Source organism: Triturus cristatus, chromosome 6 (genome assembly GCF_964204655.1).
Source record: "Triturus cristatus chromosome 6, aTriCri1.1, whole genome shotgun sequence".
Lineage (NCBI taxonomy): Eukaryota > Metazoa > Chordata > Amphibia > Caudata > Salamandridae > Triturus > Triturus cristatus.
Window position 1 is genome coordinate 63,363,080 of NC_140589.1, and position 22,283 is coordinate 63,385,362.

Sequence of the window (22,283 nt, forward strand, 5' to 3'; positions counted from 1 at the left end):
CAACTCTTCACGACATCGCCTGGTTCCTTCCTGGTTCCACGTGGTCACTGGCTAGTGACCTTGACTCTGTCCCTTCTGCTTGCAGGTTTCTTCTCTTCTTGATCCCAGCCTTGGGATCCACCGGACACTCTTCACTGACTGCCTGTCAGCATCTTTCTTCAGGCATCCATAGGAGTCGACGACGAAAACGACGCATCTTCACCCCTATGCACCCGCAGCCTGTGGGCTAGGTAACTTGGGTACTCCGGTGCTCATCAGGATAGTGACTATCCTAGTGTCTAGTTTTCAAGTCTCAACTTCCTAGCTACTCCGGAAGTGTCCTAAATCTATCTATTTCTAAACTGTAACATTGCTATTGACTTTTACGCATTACGCGTGAGTGTTTCCACTCTGCACACGAATCCCGTGGGCCTCCCACTTCCTAACTAACGCTAGTGTAGTGTAGCCCCAGCGATTCCCTAGGCCTAGGCCTATTCTATTTCCGTGACAGTGGTTCTTATACCACTTACTTAGTATATGGTTTGCCTGGCCCCTAGGGCCTAACTGTATTACTTACCTGTGTGACTTACTGTATGCATTAATAAGACTGTGTTGTACTTACCTCTAAACTCATAAAGAGGGCTGAGGGTTTGCTTAGAATAAATACACTTTATTTTATATATATACCTGTTGTGGTGTCCTTTCATTTGGTATTCAAGGGATTATATATGGTATCACAGCTGGCTTCACATGCCATTCAGAGTTTAGCCTAAGACTGCTCTTGTCCATGCTACCACTAGGATAGCTGGTCTATAAGGTTGACTTTACAACCAATCACCATAAGGGTATTTGGACTGATATAAGGTGTACACTATAACTAGTGACATCATACATCAGGCCAACTTCTCACAGTAGCTACCCCTCCGGGGAGCTCTAGACTTGTGCTTGTCGCCGTCCAGCCGGGTCGTCATCACTCAGCAGGGAGAGCAGATCCAGTATACCTGTTAGGCGCAGCAATCACCCTGGGGAGTCCACCTGACTGATGGATAGCCCCCTTGTCAACGCCACTCGACCGCTGCAGCTCGGTCCCAACGCCGAGCGACTGCGAGCGCCCGCCACCAGACTCGTAGAGGAAAGTCAAAAACGAAAGTGAAACCAGGGGGGGACGCCCGCCCAAGACCCTAGTGCCGTTGTTGTTCGATTGGAGCTCGGGGACAGTGCCAACCCAAGTCCGGGGTGGCGCCACGGAACAGGCCTCTTTCTGGAGTACAGGATAAGTCGAGTTCCCAAAGTCCGATTTAAGTCCCGAAAACGGGAATCACCTCCGCTTCGGTTCACCAGTAATATTCCTTCAGAATAACAGGATTATAGCCAGGATAGACGTGGGAGGCCGCGAGGGTCCCGGGAGCCCTGTGCCTACGCGTCCATCTTGGTTGCGCGCTAGTCTCCTCCTCCCTCTTGGACTTCTTTGAGCGCTTCGACTTACCCGAAGACTTCGAGCCAGACGAGCGACGATGTCGCATGCGGCTCCGCGACCGATCCTTGGACCTCCTCCTGGACCGGGATCGAGAGGGGCGCGGAGCCGAGTGGCGAAGCTCGAGAAGCTTGCGGGACCGCTCCCGCCTAGCTTTCGAGGTCAGGGCCATACAGTCGGAGCACGACTCCGCGTCGTGGTCGAGGCCCAAGCAGTACAGGCACCGGCGGTGATGATCGGTCACCGACATCAGTCGGTGACAGTCGTCGCAGGCCTTGAAACCAGGCATCCTACCGGCACCAGAGTCGAGAAGTGACCAAAAAGAGTCGAAAAAGTTAGTAAAAAATTGACTAAAGGGGTAGCTCTCCCGGATCGGCGCTTACTGGCGCGGAAAAATGAAGAACTGACGTCAGCGCGCGAGGGAGGCGTCTAAGTACTTCGACGTCATTCCGGCGCACAACGCCAACGACGGACGCGGAGCCGCAGACGACGCCTAGCGACGCGCAAGGGGTATTGCTACAAAAATCTTCCGGATCCAGTCTGACGCCTGGGGATATTCTAAGGTGAGGAATCTAACTAACGTGTTTCTTTCAGATCCTTAGGTTGCAGCGTCAATGAAGTCGTCGTCGACGAAGGTACTGGAGATGACGAAGCTCTCGTCGACGAGCCCGTCAACGGAGCTGAAATCGACGTCGATGGATTCTTCCCCGCCGTCGTCGACGTACTTGATGCTGTCGTCGTCGACGGGCGGATTTTCTTGTCAGCTTTCCCCTCAGGCAGGACGGAAGCTGTTTTTTTTAACAGTCTTGGTTTCTCAGAAGGTGGAGGTGAAACCGAAGGCCCATGACTCGCCTTCTTAATAGAATGTGCCTCAGAAACCAGTCCTTCCCTCTCCTTTACACCTCAGTGAGGAGATTTGATGGGACTGCGCCTGTCAGACCTATCAGAGGTCTTTTGTAATGCTTTGGCAGGGGGGTCAGAAGAAGTTGAAGGTGAAGACCTACCCCTTTTTTGAGATCTCCTCAAAGATGTCGCAGAGGAGGTATCATCACTGTCACTCGATACCGCGTCTTTCCGTGACTTTACCTTTCGCAACCAGGTGAACAAACGCCACTCATGGTCTCTCAAGGTCTTTGAAGAAAAGGCCCGACAGATCTTGCAGTCGGTGGCCTTGTGGTCAGGGTACAAACAATAAATACAGTCCTTATGTTTGTCCTCCACATAAAGCCTCTTCTTTGAACAAGTAGCACAGGCTTTGAATAAAGCCTTTTTCTCCTTGTCAGACATCCTGAAGAAACGCTGAAGAGAAAACAGTTGAAAACACAGAAGTTGAAGAGAAATCTGAGCAGAGCTCAGTGGAGACTCCCTTGCACAACGTGCGGTAGAAAATCTAAGGCTCTGAGGTTCTCTCAGGAGGGTTCTATGGGGTGAGGCTAATCTGATTGGTTGTTGTATAGTTTTGGTCTCTTTTACAAAAAGAGGTGGATATACTACAAAATGAGATGAGGCCTAAGCCTTTCTTTCTCTTTTGTACCTACTGCTATGGAATTTTGTATTTACTGAGGCTCCCATTCCGACAACGGGGAATAATACAAGCTATGGGAATCTATGAAAGTTCCAATACTGGAGTAAGTATAAATGTATTCATTTGTGTTGCAGGCGGAGTTAGAGGGCGATCCTCGGGCTGATTGGTACAAGGGGTACACTTTCAGTACCACAATAAGGGTGCATTATGCCAAAATCCCAGGAGTCTTTACGGCAGGACCCTGGTTGAGAACGACAGCGACCCGCTATTCCCTTGGCCGGTTGTAAGCCTGAGTAACCAGGGGCTTGCTTGGTTACGCTCCGCCCCTTAACAGCCATGAGTAAAAGGTATGGACTGGTGGTCCATGATATGTAAGGGGTATAACCCCCACAAAATAGTAGCACCAATTGGATTGGCCAAGGTGCAGTTGGCTCATCAGGAGGGCAGAGCAGCTTATGTGAGCTTAGGTAAGTTGGCAATATCCTTGTATGTAATAAACCCGCAGGAAACTTTTCCCAACAAAAACTTGTGTGGACCGTATTATTTTGCGCATCACGACTGTTTACTGCTAAGCGGGGGGTTGCCGATATCGGCCCTAATGGACAGAACCCAACCAGTGTGCAGTAGTGACACTTTCCATACACTTAGGTCCTCAGTGAAAGTCCTGAAAGTAATTTTTACTCAGACACTAGGTACTTAGAGCAACCATCGAAATAGCTGCACCTTAATCTTGACATTATGAACACTACTTCTGTGGTTGGGACAGCTGGATAAACCACTGCAGTGGGATCTATTACCCCACCAACACACTCACAGTTACTCTAGTTCACACCTTGTTTCCCTCAAAAGGCCAATCAGAAGGGGATCTGCTGTCAGTAGACTAGCGGGTGTATTTGCACTGGGGCCCAAGGGCTTTAAGAGTCTACTGAACCCCAATGATGTCTACATTTTACCACTCATCCAGTGGACAGGGGCTATGTTTCTTTACTTGCACCAGGGCTTTTTGCACCATTGTTATGCCACTATTCACCACAACCCAACTTCTGTAGGCAAGCAGTAGCTGGCACAGGTTAAATGGATTAGGGCGCTTTTCTCTCGTGTCCGTGAAACACCTGACCTGGCAGTTTGGGCTGGACTGTTCCCATAGGGCGCAGGGTTAAGACCGATTTGCATATAGCTGGGTCCAAGCTGGAATGGCATTGTGAGCAAAAATATGATAGACTCAGGCCCAGATCTCTGTACTGGGGGTGAATGTTTCACACTGTTCAGAATTCTGTCCATCAATTGTTCTTTTTGCATGTGACAACCCATTAAACACTCAAAACGTAGTCAAATTAAGCTACGAAAGTCCCAAGACCTATGCCCCCTTATGAAAATGACATCTTCCAAATCAGACATCCACAGGAAAGGAGTCTCACTTTGTCGAACCCAGTTTTTAGGTACTCAAAATTTGCACATGCACTTTCCACACTTAATTTGTGCACAAGTCAAAACTCATTCAATGTACGTGATTCTTATAACAAGGCTTTCAAATCACAACATACACCATTTATGCACGAGTAACAAGGGAGTACAGTGAATTCAAAGTCCAATATGTCAAGCACACATGGATGAAATTTTTGTATTGCATCTACACATCTAGAATTTTCCCTCAGCGAATAAACCATTAGAGTTTAGGTCAAAAGATAGTGAATGCTGACTTTTTACTAACCCTGGGCGTAGTTCGCGAAGTAGCGCTACGTGTAGCTACGCAAAGTGCACTTCGCACTACGCGAGCTACGGGTAGCACTTCGCGATCTGCGTAGTACCCTGTTCGCACTGTGCAAGATGCCGTTTTCAATGATTGCACAGTGCGGACAAGCATCCGGCACTGTGCAATCATTGAAAACGGCATCTTGCACAGTGTGAGCTGTAGTTTTCTGCCGCTCTAGTAGATTTTTACTCGAGCGGCAGCTTTCTCAACGCGGACTCATCGTGAGCGGTCGCGAGCATACGCGACCACTCGCAATGAGAAACCTGACCTCCTTGCGTTGAGAATCTCGCCGGGAGGTTTATTTTCCACGCTCGCGATCGGCAACTTGATGTTGCTGATCGCGAACGAGGAAAAGGTCTCGCCGGGATGTCAATTTGCTTGCTCACGGTCGCTAACTTGACGTTGAGGACCGCGAGCAAGCAAAAAATGACCGCTGCACTACGCAAAGCTATGCTACGCGTGTTTGCACTGTGCTACGTGCAATTCGCGTAGTGCGAAGTAGCGCAAACTTCGCAAACTACGCGAGCGTAGCGTAGTGCTTTGCCCAGGCTTACTTTTTACCACAACTAATCCACAAGGAAACAAAAGAGCAACAAATAAAGGAAACAAAAAATAAATTTTTATTAATCACCTACCTTTTTTACCTCTAACCTTGGATTAAGGATTATCGTGCTACTTGCTGCAAAGCACTTCATTGCTTCGTCGGGTATAGTAAGCACTATATAAATACAATGTACGATTACAACAATATTGGAAGCTAGCCTGTTTCTAAGAACAGTGATAGTGGGGATATGATACGGCGCTTTGATGGTGCAAGCAGTGGGCACGTGGAATGGGGCTATCTGACCAGGCATTCCAGTTGCAAGCATGCCCCAGCTCCCTTCGTTTTACATATTCCTAGAATTATTGTAATCTGAGTGCTGAGGCTTGAGCATGAGGGGAAAGCTAACTGAAATAGGGTCAGTTATCCATGACCATCTGATCAAGTGGACCAAGTACATTTCTGCCAGGTTTATGGATTGTTATTTTTTATGTAGTTGAATTACTGATTTTTCTTTCTAATGAGGTCCAACTGGGCTGAAACTTTCCCAAAGTTCCTTGTGCTTCTCTTCAGAGGTGATCTGACTTGTCAGTTTGGGATGCACTGTACCTACTAGAGCAGGCAAAAAAACAAAAGGGGGGAGTGAAGAGGTGGATACGTCCTCCTCTAGTCAATGTATAAGAAAAAAAAAGATCCAACCTCAGGCTAATGTATAACTGTGTCCTCCCAGACTATGCGTGTTTCCTACAGCGGTGGAAAGCACACAGCTTTGTTAAAATATCTCTCACACACCAAAAGGACCCTTGGTGTCATGCTTCATCATAGGGGTCTTTTCCCCACGCTCCGGGACGGGGCGTGCTATGACCTACAACTACGCGGGAGCACTGTTCTTGAGAAACTACAAAATACCTGGCTCTATGGACTAAAAACTTTAATATTCCTTTGAGCTGGTACTGTTAAAAATTGGGAATAGATTGGAGGTACAATGCTATGATGAGCAGTCCCTCCTATGTCGTCAACATGTTTCAAAGACCTCCTCTGACTTCTTCATCAGGACCAAAAAGATCCCTTCTACACTCACAATATAGTACAAAGAAATGTAAAAAAAGAAAAATCCAAAAATAGTGTATATACATGTAGTTAATACTACGTGGTGAGCATGCCAAATAAACATGCATAGTATACAATACTCCGATTGGTATACTACTTTATGTAAATCTGGAAGAAAAGAACACAGCATTTAAAATCATGACATATACATTATCCATCGTGATAGGTGGTGACCTGTAAGGAAGGTGATATATAGTGATACATTTTCCTTATCCTTATCTCTGATGCTAAGCTGGTGCCGTTTCCTGCTGATAGAAGAAATAGACAATACAGGGACAAACACACAATGAACATAAATCACACACTCTATGAAAAAGGACCGGAAGCTGCGAGTCCAAGTTGATAAGTATGGCCTTTGCTAATTCACATTACTCAGATTAGCTATGTGTGCCATGAGAGAGAAAAAAACACCGATAACGAGGAAATACACGTACTTGTTATTGGAGGAGTAATTACCCCATGACCCTTAAAACGGGTGGGAAGGGTGCCTATAGTCACACAATGTAAATGAAAAAATAACAGATAACGCTGATAGTTATCATATTCTGCTGATCATGTTATGGTCATATATAGTCCTACAGGTGCTCAGCGGCTATGCCATGCTCACAACTCCAAGGTCACTGCCTCTCCTCGATCCAGCCTCCCAGCGGCTCCGTGGAATGATGAGCCTGCGGGGGGCCTGTCCCTAAGTAGTGCGGTTAATTGGTATGATTGCCACCTAGATGATAATTGGTTTCAGATACAAAGCTAGATCGCGAACAAAACCCCGGGTGTAGTTCCGGCGAACTACTTCCTGTCGGAATTGTTGTCTGGCTACGGGTCTGGGAAGCGTGTGTCTTCCGTTGTATCGTCTCCCCGTAGAAGACTAGACTGCTAACTTCATTGATGGAAGCGAAGAAATAAAACTACTTCCGATTTTTTAGAGAAGGCAAAACGGAGCCGCACTCCGTATTCTGTGGCTTCGGGTGTATATATGAAAAATAAAAAACTCGGGTATGGTGTTTTACAAAATAATACACATATAAAAGGATGTAAAATTACATGTATATATCGAGTGGGCCACACCTGATGTCGTGGGAGTTAGTGCAGATATGAAGCTCAAGTTCAAAATGGGAGCAGTTTCATGCTATTCTCAAAGTATTACCTTTTGTTGTAGTGTTGAACTAACAGAACATCAGTGGCTTGTCATCGCTGCTTTATGCGCTTTCCTGCCCATAGATTACCTCAAATATTCTTTCTTGTAACTCTATGCTTTTCAGTATTAGTCCCTTCAGAAGTGAAGTCTGAGTCACGAAATAATATTGAGATAGGACGTTTTTGGTACGATATAAACCATAACACCGATGTCTCTCAGTCAAAGAATTACTGTTAGCTTGACAGTAAACCATAAGGTCATGTTCTCACCTCGCGTCCACTCATAACATGAACCGTTTTTAGGTCGAGCCTGGGCAGCGCATGTGCTGCTCTGCGAGCCATGCTGTATTCACGTAGGGACTTGAAGCCCCGCCCACTCTCTGTCCATAGTTTTCATTGGCTTGTACCATTGTCCACTGTAAACTAGGCTTAGCAGTCCCTCTTTAGTAGCGCCTTGTCTCATTTTGTAACCTCCCATGGCAACATCCCCTGTTACGCGTGTTACTCGGTAGGCTTTAATTACAGCCTCCGAGTACTATTCTCTCAAATAGCTTGGTCGGACACGCTCTGTCCTAACGCTTTTTTAAAAATGTTTATAGCACGGGCGCCAAACGCATTTGCAATGCAATAAGTCTCGCATTAAGCTATTGGCAGTGTAAATGACAATGGTGCACATGCATCAAAACAAGAAAAAGCGATTCCTTATTTGCGATAAATAAGGAATCGCAAATAAAAAAATCGCTAACCGGAATGCAACATGAGATTCGCTAAAAAATAGCAATTCGCTATAAATCGCTAAATCGAGAGCGAGTACACAAAAGCGACTCGCAAACACAGGAAATCGCAAAAAGCGATTTCGGTAATAGTGATTTTGGTATTAGCGAAATCGCTATTAGCGAAACCGCAAAAAACGGGTCGTGCTGAAAGCAGACTGGTGATCACAACCAGGAAGTCATCCAGTCCATGCTTCATTCAGTGCCCTGAAGAGCTCAGAGGAGGAGTCAGAGAACTGAAGCTGAGCTGAGAAACCTCACACTCTGTATCCAGCTACTGTTCCCAGACCCAGGATGGACAAAAACGATGCAGGGAAGAGTGCCACGCCTTGGAAGAGGAAACTGAAGTTCTCTGAGAGGGAACTTGAACATCTGATTGAGGGTGTCAGCAGCAGTCATGATAAACTGTTTGGAAAATTGTCCCTGAAGGTGCCAGAGGCTGTAAAGCGCAAAATATGGCTGCGCATGAAGGAAAAAGTGAATGCTGAGGGAGTCACACACCACAGCATTGAGGAATTGAAGAAAAGGTGGTATGACCTGAGGTAACACGCAAAGGAGCGCATAGCAGAAAGGGTGAAGGAAGCAGCTGGCACAGGAGGGGGTCCATCGAATGCACCCGCAAACACAGCCCTGGAGAACCTTGTTGAGGGGGCAATCGAGCCTGAGGCAGTCGTCGGAGTGACACAATTGGATACATCCGGCGCAGCAGGAACACCACAAGGTAAGATGCATGCGCTAATCCTCTGCGTACTGTATAATTGTGCACATTCCCCCAGGCAGATCACAGTGTACAGGTAAAACCCCAGTCCACGTTCCACCTCATACACAAAATGCATCATGTGAGTTGTAGTCATGTCCGACAAGTGGTCATTCAAAAGCTAAAATGGTTAATTAAACATACCAATACCGCATGTCAGCCAGTGTGTTTAAATCAGTGATTTATTTTGATATAAGTATGCCAAATGATAAACAGAATTAGGATCATACAAGACTAACACTGCACTGTTTCACATCATAGATGCAGCAGAGGCAGACTCCGAGGATAGTGACCAGCTCGTCATCTCAGAAACACCTGCAGAGACGGATGCAGAGACTCCTGAGGTCCCAGAGAACACACCACCCCCACCACCAAAACGCAGGGCACATGTACCCTCCCTGCTAGTAATGGAATCCGATCAGACTCCAGCACCCACTACATCCTCCAGCCAGCCACGTGTCCCTCCACCAACTCCAACACAGGCACAGGTGCAAACAGGACGACGATGCAGACTAAGGGCCCGTATTGCGGCACATGATGAGCAGGTTCCAAATGTATATGGCGGCGTGGAGTCTCAGATGCTACGTGTGCAGCGCCAGCAGGGGAGACATTTGGGTATAATTGTAGGAAGGAGGATATCTGACTATGGTTACCCCCAACTTTTTGCCTAGTGTCTAGCTGGTTTTTTCGACTTAGTTGGCCTGAGATCCTGCCATTCAGGGTCTCAGGCTGTCTGCTCTCTCTTTAAAATGGACTCCATATACCCTAGGTACATACACAATTGGTAAGGATCACCTTATTGGACCCTGTACAGTGTACCCTAGGTACCCAGGGCATAGGTGTACCCTAGGCCTCCCAGGGGCTACAGTATGTATTATGCCACCCCTGGTCTGGCCTCCCAATCAGACACAACTGGCTGATCACTTAGCTGGGGCAAGGTTGTGTAATCACCCCTTGCTTAGATATAGTATACCTATATCTACCCTTAAAATAGACACATGTGTACCTATCAGCCACTCCTATGGCAGGCCTTAACAATCCTGGAGGCAGAGTGCTTGGTAACATGTGAGATGGTGCTCTAGCATGAGCTGAGCCTGTCTGTAGCTTTCGGAACCATGTCCTTATAGCTGTTCTATGATAAAGCCTACCATATACTCTTAAAGTGCCTTATAATCTTAAACGGTTATGGTAACTATGGTTTGGCTTTATCAAAACATGTCGTGTAAGGTGTCTAACACTTTGGAATAATACCCCCATACCATTTCTGGTGATGAGGATATTATTCCTCCCTTCTAGAGGGAGAGACATGTTAAAATCCTACTTTGCTGTTTAACTCTAACCAAAGCCTCAGCATCACAAAATGGATGCTGCTGCCACAGACACAAGACACCTCCTGCTGCTGGGAGTGATCCCGGCAAGGGAGGCTTGGACAATAGGTTTCCTGCTTGGGGAGGTGCTAGCACCTCCCCAGACAGACTTTAGTGTATTGGGGCAGGGAGGGCTGAAAGGAATGAGACATGCCTGGGGCACACAAGGTGTCCCATGCATAGTCCAGTTCAAACCGGTGCTGGGGCACTCCAGCCCCAGTCCTGGCGCGAAACTGGACAAAGGGAAGGGGGTGTAACCACCCCCCTCCCAGGTCCCACCCATAAGGCGTGACCTAGCAGGCAACCCAGCCCCCCAGATTAGTATAAGAGTGGTAGCTGGGCCCCAGGAGATTAGATTATCCTGAACCTGCAACTTGAACAGAAACTCTGGACCTTCGACATTCGACGAAAGAAGAAGACTGAAGAATCTCCCTTGTGGCCAAGGAGTGGCTACCCTGTGCAAACAGGCACCATCAAGGGACTTACCCTTTGCTTTGCTGAAGTTCTACGAGGGACCGACTGCAGAGCCCGACCAGAGCCTCGACTTCCAGACTTCTCCGACCCTGATCCACATCCACAGCCGAGCTGAGATCCGTGGAGGCGACGAGAGACGTGGGACCGGCTACCTGGGAAAAGTGGCGAGAATCTTCCAGCGCAGCTTCTGAGATACTCTCGAAGTTGTGCACCGGGGATTGAGAAGCCCCAACCCCAAGCACCATCTGCACCGAAGATCAGCCCCCCACACTCCACGAGTCCTGCGTGGGGCCCTTCTGCATTTTCCTGCTTGCCGCGTCTGTCCGGTTGCTTGCCCGTTGGCTAGCGGCCTTTGCGACGACACACCTTTAAATCTTCACTACTGGTTTGGCTCCTCCAGACTGGCTCCCGCTCCTCTGCAAAAGAGAAGCACCCCAGACCTTCCTGGTTTGCACCAGAAGCAAGTCCTCCATTCTTCGTGGGTTCTGCTTGCCAAGGCTTGGTGAGTCCTAGTTCAACTTCGACGCCGCCGACAGCAAGAGCCTTCGTGGGACAGCTCGCCTCCTGGTCCTGGTCGTCCTCGACATCTCCTGGTACCCGTGGCTGCTGCGACAAGCTTCACCTCTTCACCTGCAATCTTCACGACATCGCCTGGTTCCTTCCTGGTTCCACGTGGTCACTGGCTAGTGACCTTGACTCTGTCCCTTCTGCTTGCAGGTACCCTTCCTTCTTGATCCTGGCCTTGGGATCCACCGGACACTCTGCACTGACTGCCTGTCAGCAACTTTCCTTCAGGCATCCATAGAAGTCCACGACGAAACCCGACGCAAGTTCACACCTATGCACCCGCAGCCCGTGGGCTAGGTAACTTGGGTACTTCAGTGCTCACAAGGGTAGTGACTATCCTAGGGTCTAGTTTCCGATTCTCGACTTTCTAGCTACTCCAGAAGTGTCCTAAAACTGCTTATTTCCGAACTGTACTATTTCTATCGATTTATACGTATTACGCGTGAGTGTTTCCACTCTGCACCTGAATCCCGTGGGCCTCCCACTTCCTAACTGTTGCTAGTGTAGTGTAGCCCCAGCGATTCCCTAGGCCTATCCTATTTCCGTGACAGTGGTCCTTATACCACTTCTTTAGTATATGGTTTGCGTGGCCCCTAGGGCCTAACTGTATTACTTACCTGTGTGACTTAATGTATGCTTAAATAAGACTGTGTTGTACTTACCTCGAATCTCATAAAGAGTGCTGAGGGTTTGACTAGAATAAATACACTTTATTTTATATATATATCTGTTGTGGTGTCCTTTCATTTGGTATTCAAGGGATTATATATGGTATCACAGCTGGCTTCACATGCCATTCAGAGTTTAGCCTAAGACTGCTCTTGTCCATGCTACCACTAGGATAGCTGGTCTATAAGGTTGACTTTACAACCAATCACCATAAGGGTTGTTTGGACTGATATAAGGTGTACACTAGAACTAGTGACATCATACATCAGGCCAACTTCTCACAAGGAAGATGTCCATTACTGGTTTAAGCAACCCAGGGACTAAAGGCAACAGCGGACGAGACACCGCTCTCTCATGAAGGGTCTCGAAGATGACAGAAGAGGTAGTTTCTTGAACAGGCATAGGAATGTTCAACTTAGTCGCCCCTCTGCACAACACATGTTGAAAAGTGGTGATGTCGTCCACTGGCGACACTCTAGATGGTGGAGTATCTGTGAGTGTGGGTGAGTAATCCCTTCTGGACGAACGGCTTGACAAGGAAGATGAAGGAGACCTCCGTCGCCTTCTCCCCGATCTGATTGACTCTCTCCTATGAGAGGTAGACCTGGATCGCCTTCTGGGCGAGCGTGAGCGCCTTTGCAATTCTCTTCCTCGAGAATGGGATCTTGCTGGTCGTGATGTTTGATCCAGAGTCCTTAGTCTTGTTAAGGAATCCTTAACTGCCTGAATCATTGAAGTGTTCGGAGGCATTTTCCTGACGGGGCTCTGAGGTGGAGCATGGCCCTCGTCTTGAGATGTATGCTCCACTGGAGGAGCTGGAGAGAGACCCAACACCTCCGGTGATTCAGATCTTGAGCCTTGAGAGGCTGAGGGTGAAATTGAGATCGGACGCGATGAATCGTGCTCCGATGTGGTATATATCACCCTATGAGGAGATTTGCGCCTTGATACTTTCTTAAGAGTCAGACGAATGTGTGAAGTCTCCTGGTATCCCACCTCGGGGGACCGTCTCGACGGTGATAGGCCTATCACCGGAGACCTGGACTGCGACGCTGAATGGATCACCGGCGATGTGTCCTGCCTCGACGTCGAGAGCCTTGTCGTCGACGGAGGGCTTGTCCTGGACGGAGGTCTAGAACCCAACGGGGAATCTCGCCTCGACGTCACCATCTTCTCCGAAGGTCTGGAGACCTTAGACGACGGAGGCTCCTGCCTCGACGTCGACTTCGACGGAGGCACCTGCCTCGACGCCGACTCCGACGGAGGCACCCGCCTCGACGTCTACTCCGACGGAGGCACCCGCCTCGACGTCGACTCCGACGGAGGCACCCGCCTCGACGTCGAATGTTGCGATGATGATCTCTGCCTCGACATCGTCCGCACCTTCGAAGAGGATCGTCTTTCCCTTGACGGCGAATCAGGTCTCGACGTCGAAGACCTTGCAGCATCTTTTGACACCGATCTGTGCCTCGACGTCAATGTAGATTTCGACGTCGAACGCCTGTGCTCTACCTGCGACGTTGACTTCTCTCTTGGTGTCGATTTTGACGTTGAGTGATGTCTTGATGTCGAACGATGTTTTCTCGACGTTGATCGGCGATGAGCCTCCTTCGTCGTTGAAGGATGTTTTCTTGACGTCGAAGTTGCAGACGACGAACAAATGCGCTTCGCCGCCGGATCGAGCGTCGACGTGGACTTTCGTTTGGAAGCATGACTCCCCCTGGACTCCTCACCTCTCAGCGACGATCCCGCCGCTGGAGTCTTCGACGCCGAGCCCGACGCCGATGGAGAACAGACAGAGACCAGCTGCTTCGATGTCGACCGCTCCGAAAGGGCACAAAGCCTAATTCTCTCTCTCTCTTGAAAGTCCTCTTTGAAAGGTCCTTGCAGTGACGACAGGATGCAGGAGAGTGAGAATCTGGTAGGCAGACGATACACACCTCGTGTGTGTCTGAAGAGGCCTTCTTTTTGCCACAGGATGATCACGGCATGAATAAAGAAGGCATTTTCCTGACAGAAAAAGTTGTTGAATTTAGTCAGAAAACACAGGTATACGCTTTCCTGACAGACTTTACCAGAGGAAGCCCAAACAATTACTAGAAAAGTAACAATTCTTGACTGAAAAGTCAAAAAAGATGAGAGCTGAATTCCAGGGTCCTGACTGAAGGAGCCGGAAAGAACAACTGACCCAACTGTCACCCCTGAGGCATGATGGGATATTGGAGTCAGGGCTGCCTTAAAGGCACGGTGCCAGTTTTTACCTGTACAAGGCTTTTCAGTCTCTATGGTATTGTATTGCAATGCAGCCTTCAGGCTAACAATGTTTGGTGGATCTGTGTTTTGCACAGTGTTCTTTTTTCCTTTATCATGAGTTTGTTACCTCATTTAAAAAAAAAAAAAGGAAATTTAGGTGTATTTTTATACCTATGGTGCATTATTGGATATTTGTGTCTACATTGTTTAGCCTTCTATGGGGGCTGCATTTGCTTGGGAAAAATGATATATGTTTATACATATACAGAGCTGTATATATATGTTCTTCATATATAATTTTTATTATTTGCGGGGTCCCCGCACATGGGCGGGAATATTCAGTGCTTATGACTATTGGAAATGCAATAAAATTCAAAATATTTATATCCTTTCGAGGTGTGGATTTCAGAATACATGCATAATAGGTGTGAATTTGGACACTTATAATGAGGTGGATATAGATTCATCCGATTTGTCTCAATTTGTTCAGTGCACAAAGACACCAGAGCCATTATCTGCCTTCAAGTAAAAGTTGTTTTACTCTAACAAGGGATTTTACTTGTATGCTCTTCTTCGTACCACTGTTCTAATCACCCATGGATTTTTCTTATCTTTGACTAGTCCAGACACATTTTCTCTGAGATGCACTTGCCCTGGGTGAATCTTGCCTCACGTAAGGGTTTCCATCCAAGCCCCTGAGTTTAAAATGTCCACTTTTTTCAACTTGCATTGCTTCCAATAAAACTGAAAAATCTCATACGCTTTGTCTCCTCTGCTCCTCTTGTACACAGTAACACCACAGCGCAGCGCCAGAACACCCCTGGGTAATTGTGCGCTTTAGAAGTTTCCATAACATACCTATTTCTGTCCGGCTATTAGATCAAGAAAGGGACGCCCCTCTGGAGGTCTCCACATATGGGTCAGTACCTCCCTGAATTGGTCAATTTCTTCCCAAAACTGTACTTCTCATGACATCTTGCACTTAAAAGTAGGTGGAGCGCCCAATAAACCTACACTGGATCTTTTTAACATCTACGCTAGGGGCTCCAAGGATGCCCTGGGATCCATAACTATATCAACGCTGGAAAGTATGCTCTCTGGCGTTTCGCCGTCTTCCTATATTATTATAGGGGGAGACTTAAATTGTACTTTTGAACCGCTTTGCGAGGAGGACTTTCTTGCCACTGTCGAAGTAGATGCTAAATGGAATATCCCTGCCCTCGCCCTACCCCCTATTAGGAAGTGGTCCCAGAGGGTCATTCAATTAAATGCCCTTGTACAAGAGTTTAACCTTAGAGCTGTAAATGGAAGATCTATTTCAGATCTTCATGGGGCTCCTACTTTTAATAGGATTTGTTCTCCATCTAGGATTGACTACATGCTTATGGATGTCAGGTTATGGCGCGATTTACTAGATATGGAAGTTAAATCTTACACAGACAGTGACCATAATCCTTTATGCTTAGCACTAAATAATGTCTGGCAAGCATCTGGTGCTGATGCAAGTAGCCGACCGATTCTGTCCTCTAGAGAAGTCATCCCCACCAACTGCTGTAGACGCCTTAAATGGCAGAAAGTTGCTATCCAGGAACACAAATTGGCAAGTATAAAGGGCATCCTAGAAGATGGGATTAGCAAATTCACAAACTATGCAAAATCTGCCCCGGCTCAATCTAATTTTTACAAGACCTATCAAGATTTTATCTCTAATTTGAGTGCCTTTTTTATCATTAGCGGCAACACTAGCACCGGAGGCCCACAGGTAAAGTCCGGGAACCCTTGGTACTCTACCAAATGCAAGGAAAAAAGGGCGGCACTCATTCTAGAGTCAGGAAAAAAGATCCCTTGGCAGTCTCTAGAGCTAGGAAGGAGTACTCAGAGGCCCAGAGGGAGGCTAAGAAAAGTTGGGATGAGGCCCATTGGGACAAACTAAAACATGCATCTAACAAAAAAGATTCGAAAGGCTTTTGGGACCTCATCAATAAGAGGGCCAGTAGTACCTACCCCCCAATGTCCAACCATATAACTGCCAGCCAATGGTTGCTTCACTTTTCCAAACTGTACTCTGATGATGTTAACTCGCCCTCTTCCCCTGATATGTCTTACCCATCCCCCACTAGCGCTTCTGGCCACCATCTGGATCCCTTTGCCTTAAGTGAGGTGATGATAGCAATTAAGAGTATAGCCCCAGGCAAGGCGGCGGGTCCAGATGGACTTCCTGGTGATCTGCTTTTGCATTTTCCTGAGATCTGGGCAGTTTTTATTCTTCTGACCCTGAATTTGATAGCAAGAGGATCACCTGTGCCGGACTCCTGGAAGGGTGCCGAGGTGGTCCCTATTTTTAAAAAGGGGAACAGGGAAGACCCTGCCAACTACCGACCGATTAGTTTAATCGACGTGATTCAGAAAGTGGTTGGCAGGGTCTTATTAACCAGGATGGGAACTTGGATGGAAGACAATCACATCCTGTCCCATTTTCAAGCTGGCTTTAGGACCAAGGTGGGAACAATCGATCAGGTCTTCAGATTTTTCATGATCTATTGGAAGACAGTGCTTCTGGGAAGGGGCAGTTTGTACCTTGCTTTCATAGATCTGAAGACCGCTTTTGATTTAGTGCCCCGGGGGAACCTTTGGCTTACCCTAAAACGACTTGGCGCTCCCCCTTTGGTCCTTGACATCATCCAGCGCCTACATCATGGCAACTATGCCAAAATAAGATGGGGGTCTCAAGGGCAATTGACCGAGAGAATCGCTGTGAACAGGGGAGTTCGTCAGGGATGTGTACTGGCACCCACCCTGTTTTCTCTATACATCAACGGGGTGGTTGATTTTTTACGCCAGGACCCAGCCGATGCTCCATCACTGGCCGGGGAGAAGATCCCGACCCTCCTGTTTGCAGATGACACTCTCCTGATCTCAAAATCCCCGGGGGGTCTTCAGAAACTTTTGAATAACTTTGGCACTTTTTGTGATTCGCATGGTATGACTGTTAATACCACCAAAACTAAGACCATGTGCATTAACCCGTCCAAACGCTTCAAAAACCACTTCACTCTGGATGCTGTCCCGCTGGACAATGTGGAGGGTTTTGATTATTTGGGAATTTCCCTCGCTAAAGATATGAAATGGGGTCCTCACCTCGCCAAGATGCTCTTAAACCATAAGAGGACATCCGGCGCCATTTTAAGAGAACAGCGTCTTACTGAGTGTAGGCCTGTGGCCCCTGTGCTTATGGTTTATGCCGGCAAAGCACTTTCATCGGCCCTGTATGGCTCTGAGCTTTGGGGCTTTCAGAATGTGAGTGATCTTGTCACGTCGGAAAACAAGTTTATGAGAGATATGCTCTCCTTACCGTCTTCGACGCCTCTGAAGCCTCTATTTTTTGATTTAGGGAGACACTCATTCCAAGACATAGCACGTCTGCGCCCTCTTTTGTTTTGGGCCCGTATTAAAAGGACTGCCGAACTGTCCCATTATGCGGCAGCCTTTGATGAACTTGTTGCAGCGGACTCTGGGAGCAAGATAAAATGGCTACCAGACCTCCGAAAACTTTTATCTGCCATTGGCCTAAATGAGGCCTGGCGTTCCCAGACTCCACCCACAAAACAGGTTATACATTTTTTTTACTGGGAATGGGTACAGTCACAGGTTATTCAAAATCCTAGACTGGGGAAATTGGCGGAGGGTTTCTTCCAACACAAATACATCTGCTCATTGGAACCCTATCTGGACTTTATCCAGATCCCTAGACACAGGGTACTATACATGAAGCTGAGATTCGGGACTCTTCCGACCAACAGCTTTGTCTCACGCTGGAAAGGGCCAACTACGACACCTTCACCCTGCCCGGGCTGTGCTTATCATAACGAGTCGACGGCACATCTTCTGTTTGCCTGCCTGGCGTATAGGCTCCCTAGAAATAGGTGGCTAAAACCGGTCTGCAAACTATTGGGCCTAATGTGCCATCGTAATGCTCTCCGCATCCTTTGCACAGATACCTCTTCCCTTACCTTGATATGCGGGGTGGCCAAATTCCTGGGATCTGCCTGGCTAATCAGAAGTAAGATACAGGCTAGGAAACCCCCTTGTCTAATCGGTGCAGACAATGATTGTGACCAGTACCCTCTTAGTTAAGGTCTAAGGACGGGGTCCCTTTCGTATGCAGGGTTCCAGTCCACACATTTTATATTCAATCTTCTTAAGGTCTTTTTAAAAAAAAAATATATATATATAATAAAACAACACAATTAAACTACGAACTAAAATCTGTATTGAAAAATGCACTGTATAAGCTGTGTTAGATGATGATTTAATAACTTTTTAAACAATTTTATCCTTGTAAATGTGTTTTATTTGGAAATGTACTGCTTTTATGATATTTTTATATCGAATAAAGCTTATACTACATACATACTACTGTCTCTTTTAATTAAGCCATCAATGTTCACGTGTTAAAGTCGTCATATTTACGAAATTTAAATGTGAAATTATCAGAATTGAACCAGTGCTGAAAAAACAGCCAAGAAATGGGCTTCCGAAAATCGATTTTTTTACACTGCAATTCAAATTCAAAATGGTATAAAACTGGTAAAAAATAGTCCAGTATTTTCTGAGTTCCTGGAGATATATAGTAATTCAGTAATTTTCTAAAGGAAAGATGGGATTCTTGTGTATATTTGCACGCCAGTATCAGAAATAGTGGCATGTAGGAGGCAGGTGTTGCAAGTCTCTCTACTTATATTAAAGCAAGTCTATGCAGTGAGCTTAACATTAGAGATTTGCTGGTTATAAGCAAGGGCGCTAAATACTATGATCTTGTCTCTTCAACTGCAAAGCATAAGACCACGTGCTTTGAATCAAAACTTGACAAAATAAATTATAAACAATGGTAGATGTATTTGAAAATCGCTGGGATCATTGCTGCGAGATGGAAAACTATTTGTGAAATGTTCCCTTTTGGCAAAATCAGATAAGACAATGTTGTACTATAACGGGTCTGAAGAGTTCCAGTTCATGATCATCAACCACTAATAATGCTGAACAAAATGTATTTAGCACAGACAAAAACAAGCAGATTTAATTATGGTAACAAAAGTGACTTTACAAGGAGGTTAGAAAATTACCAGCTACTCGCCAAAAGGATAGTCAACATCATATCAATTCTCAGCAAATTGCTTTTATAGTGCATGTGTTTATACTAGAACTAGAAGTGCATTGCTGGCATTTATTGCAATGATTATACAAATATAATACCCCATATTAATTATCTGCTTGAGGTTCTTAAATCACTCCGAAATCTACTTACCAGATCACAGGTATACAGTGGCTGGCAAACTTTTTCAAGGGTGGACAAAAATTTGACATTATCTTTTGATTCATTTGCTGCATCTGTGATTCTGGCATCTAGTTCTTTCCACTTCTAAAAGGGAATGTAGTATATTACATACATCTCAAAAAAAAGTTTCACTTCGAATGTTTTTACTTTCCAATAGTTACAAAATAACACCTTGTTTATCATCACAAAGCAAATGGAGGGTCTGATTTAGATCTTAGGGTAGAGGGAAGCCTATGTCAACAGAGTTGCCTTTTTGACAAGACTATGATGTGCCCACCTGATTTGAATGCGGGGAGAGCATAGTTTGACAACGGCACAAACTATTCAGTCTCTGCCATGGTCAAACGGCTTGGCTGTTTTTCAATGCCCGTCACTGAAAGGAAAAACCTGGCAGTAAGAGGCACTGAAAAGTGCTAAATACCAGCTCGCCATGGAAGGAATCTACCATGAACGGGGGCATTTTGTTTTTCTTCTCAAAAATACAATTCTGCTCTGGGATTTTCTTTTTCGAAAATAAATAAAAATGTAACTTTGACATAGGACTCCCTCAAACTTCTTTCAAAGTTCAAAATCTTTTTTTTGCACAATTAGTCAAATTGATTGCAAATCATCAAATAAAATCAATCGACATGAAAACAAAAGTATTAAAAGTAATGTAATCCAACATCAGCAGTCATTAAATCTAGTAGAGAATATATCTAGCTGCAGATTCCTTACGTTTGAATTTCCCCAAGGCGTCACACTGGATCTCCAAACGTTTTCATGAACAGTACCCATGTGTTCCAGTAGATGGTGTGAGTAGGCTCCTCCTCCATCGTCTGTGTCGTCTTCACCAGCATGGACAGTGCAGTACCTATACAGGCGCCGCCCAGGCGCACTGAGGTCAGTTTCTTTAAACGGCTTCCACGCCAGTGTGTGGAGCTATGAAGAACACTGACCACCGGTGTGTCAAAACTAGGGCCCTGAAAGGGGTCAGCCATGTCCCTAGATATCCATTCGCAGAACAGGGAGGATGGGTGGGTTGGCAATGAATCTGCAGTAACTTGTTGATCTCACTCAGACTTCTAGAAGCAGATTCCTTACCTTTGAATAGATGCCCAACAATGCCATCCGTGGAGGCGGAAATGAACGCATTTCTAACGAGAAAGTCCTTCAGGACTGTTGGAAGGTGGTTTATTGCTGGTGGTAAGTATGCACCTACCACCAGTATCAAGGTCACTGACACTGAACTGGTTCATAAAACGAGTCTCTGCAAATTAGTCCCTTGCTCAACCCTTGGTAGCTGACACAGAGCCATAAGGCTTAACTTAGAAGACAGGCATGTAAAGCATTTAAAAAAACCAATACAGTAAATAAGACACAACACACAATAAAAATCTCACATCAATTTATAAAAATAGGAAATATTTTTATCTTTTAAATTACACCAAAACAACCACAATATAATATATGGAACCGGAGATATACATTTTTAAAGAATAAACGCTTTCTAGTGCTTAGAAACTAATAGGACCACTCTGGGACATCTGGTCATGCTCGACTGTGACAAAGTCAAAGATTAAGGCTAACCACGATGGAGCCCTGTTTGGATACACTAAGCGGGAAGCCCTGGTCAAAATTTTACCTTCACACTTAAAAACGTTTCCGGAGTTTTTTCTTCTGAGGGCCCTTACTACTCTTCACCAGGCCGGAATCAGTGAGGGTTCTGGGGCTCGACTTTCAGGGAGCTCCTGGTCAAATCCTGGAAGTCGGACTTCCGAGCTCTTCAGCGGGACGAACCCGGAATCTGGGCCGGGCCTCTATTGAAGGAGGCCGACTTTGTGCCGACTTGGCCCTCACGACCGGGTCTGTCACTTTATGGAGCTTTTTTCTAAAAGTTCACAAAACTTTCCCAAACTTCTGGAGGTCTTTCCAGAAGGTCTCCTTGTAGGTTCCAAGGGTACAAAACACAAATCCAAGGGTTTGGAATCTCCTAGATGGTCCTTGACAGGCCGGGATAACGCTTCCCATAATGCACCTTGTTAACCCCTTAAAAGTCCACTGAAGGCACTCCAGGAGGTAGACTCTGGCTTGAGAAGGGTCAGTTAAGTTCTGTTAACCTTATAGTTGCAGGGAATCCACTCCTTCCTCCTTATTGAAGTAAGGCAAATTCCTCAGAGCTGTAGTACCAGATAGTACAACAGGAGCAGTTTTCACCAGGCAGACCCTTGATTGCAGATCAGGATTCCAGCAGGACAGTCCTCCTTTTTGGAGTTTCTGGACATCAAGAGGGGGACACCCCTGACCAATGAGATGCAGGGTGCGACCCAGGCACATGACTACTTCCTCAAAAGTGTGGCATCTTATTATTATTTTTTTAGGTATGAGCTCAAAGGAATTTCCACTGAGAGAAGATCTTAAAGACTCAGGGGATTCCAACCATCTCTGAAATTCCTAAAGCGCCAGTCTCAAATGAACCAGCAAATGGGGGATTTTTATCAACATGGGAATGACTCCTCCTCCCTGCCATAGTTTTACTTATTTCATAATCGTTGGACCTTTAGTAGATATTATCTTATGTTTATTTTTTTTA

General features: G+C 46.3%; 1 protein-coding gene across 1 annotated transcript in view; it reads right to left on the bottom strand.

The window, feature by feature from the left end:
• The window catches only part of DNAH8 (dynein axonemal heavy chain 8), a 13,985,216-nt gene that overhangs the window by 12,960,479 nt on the left and 1,002,454 nt on the right, over positions 1 to 22,283 (bottom strand). Inside the window, exon 9 of the mRNA XM_085610239.1 lies at positions 19,682 to 19,795. Within this exon, the coding sequence (XP_085466365.1) occupies positions 19,682 to 19,795 (114 nt within the window). The remainder of the gene's footprint in view (positions 1 to 19,681; positions 19,796 to 22,283) is intronic.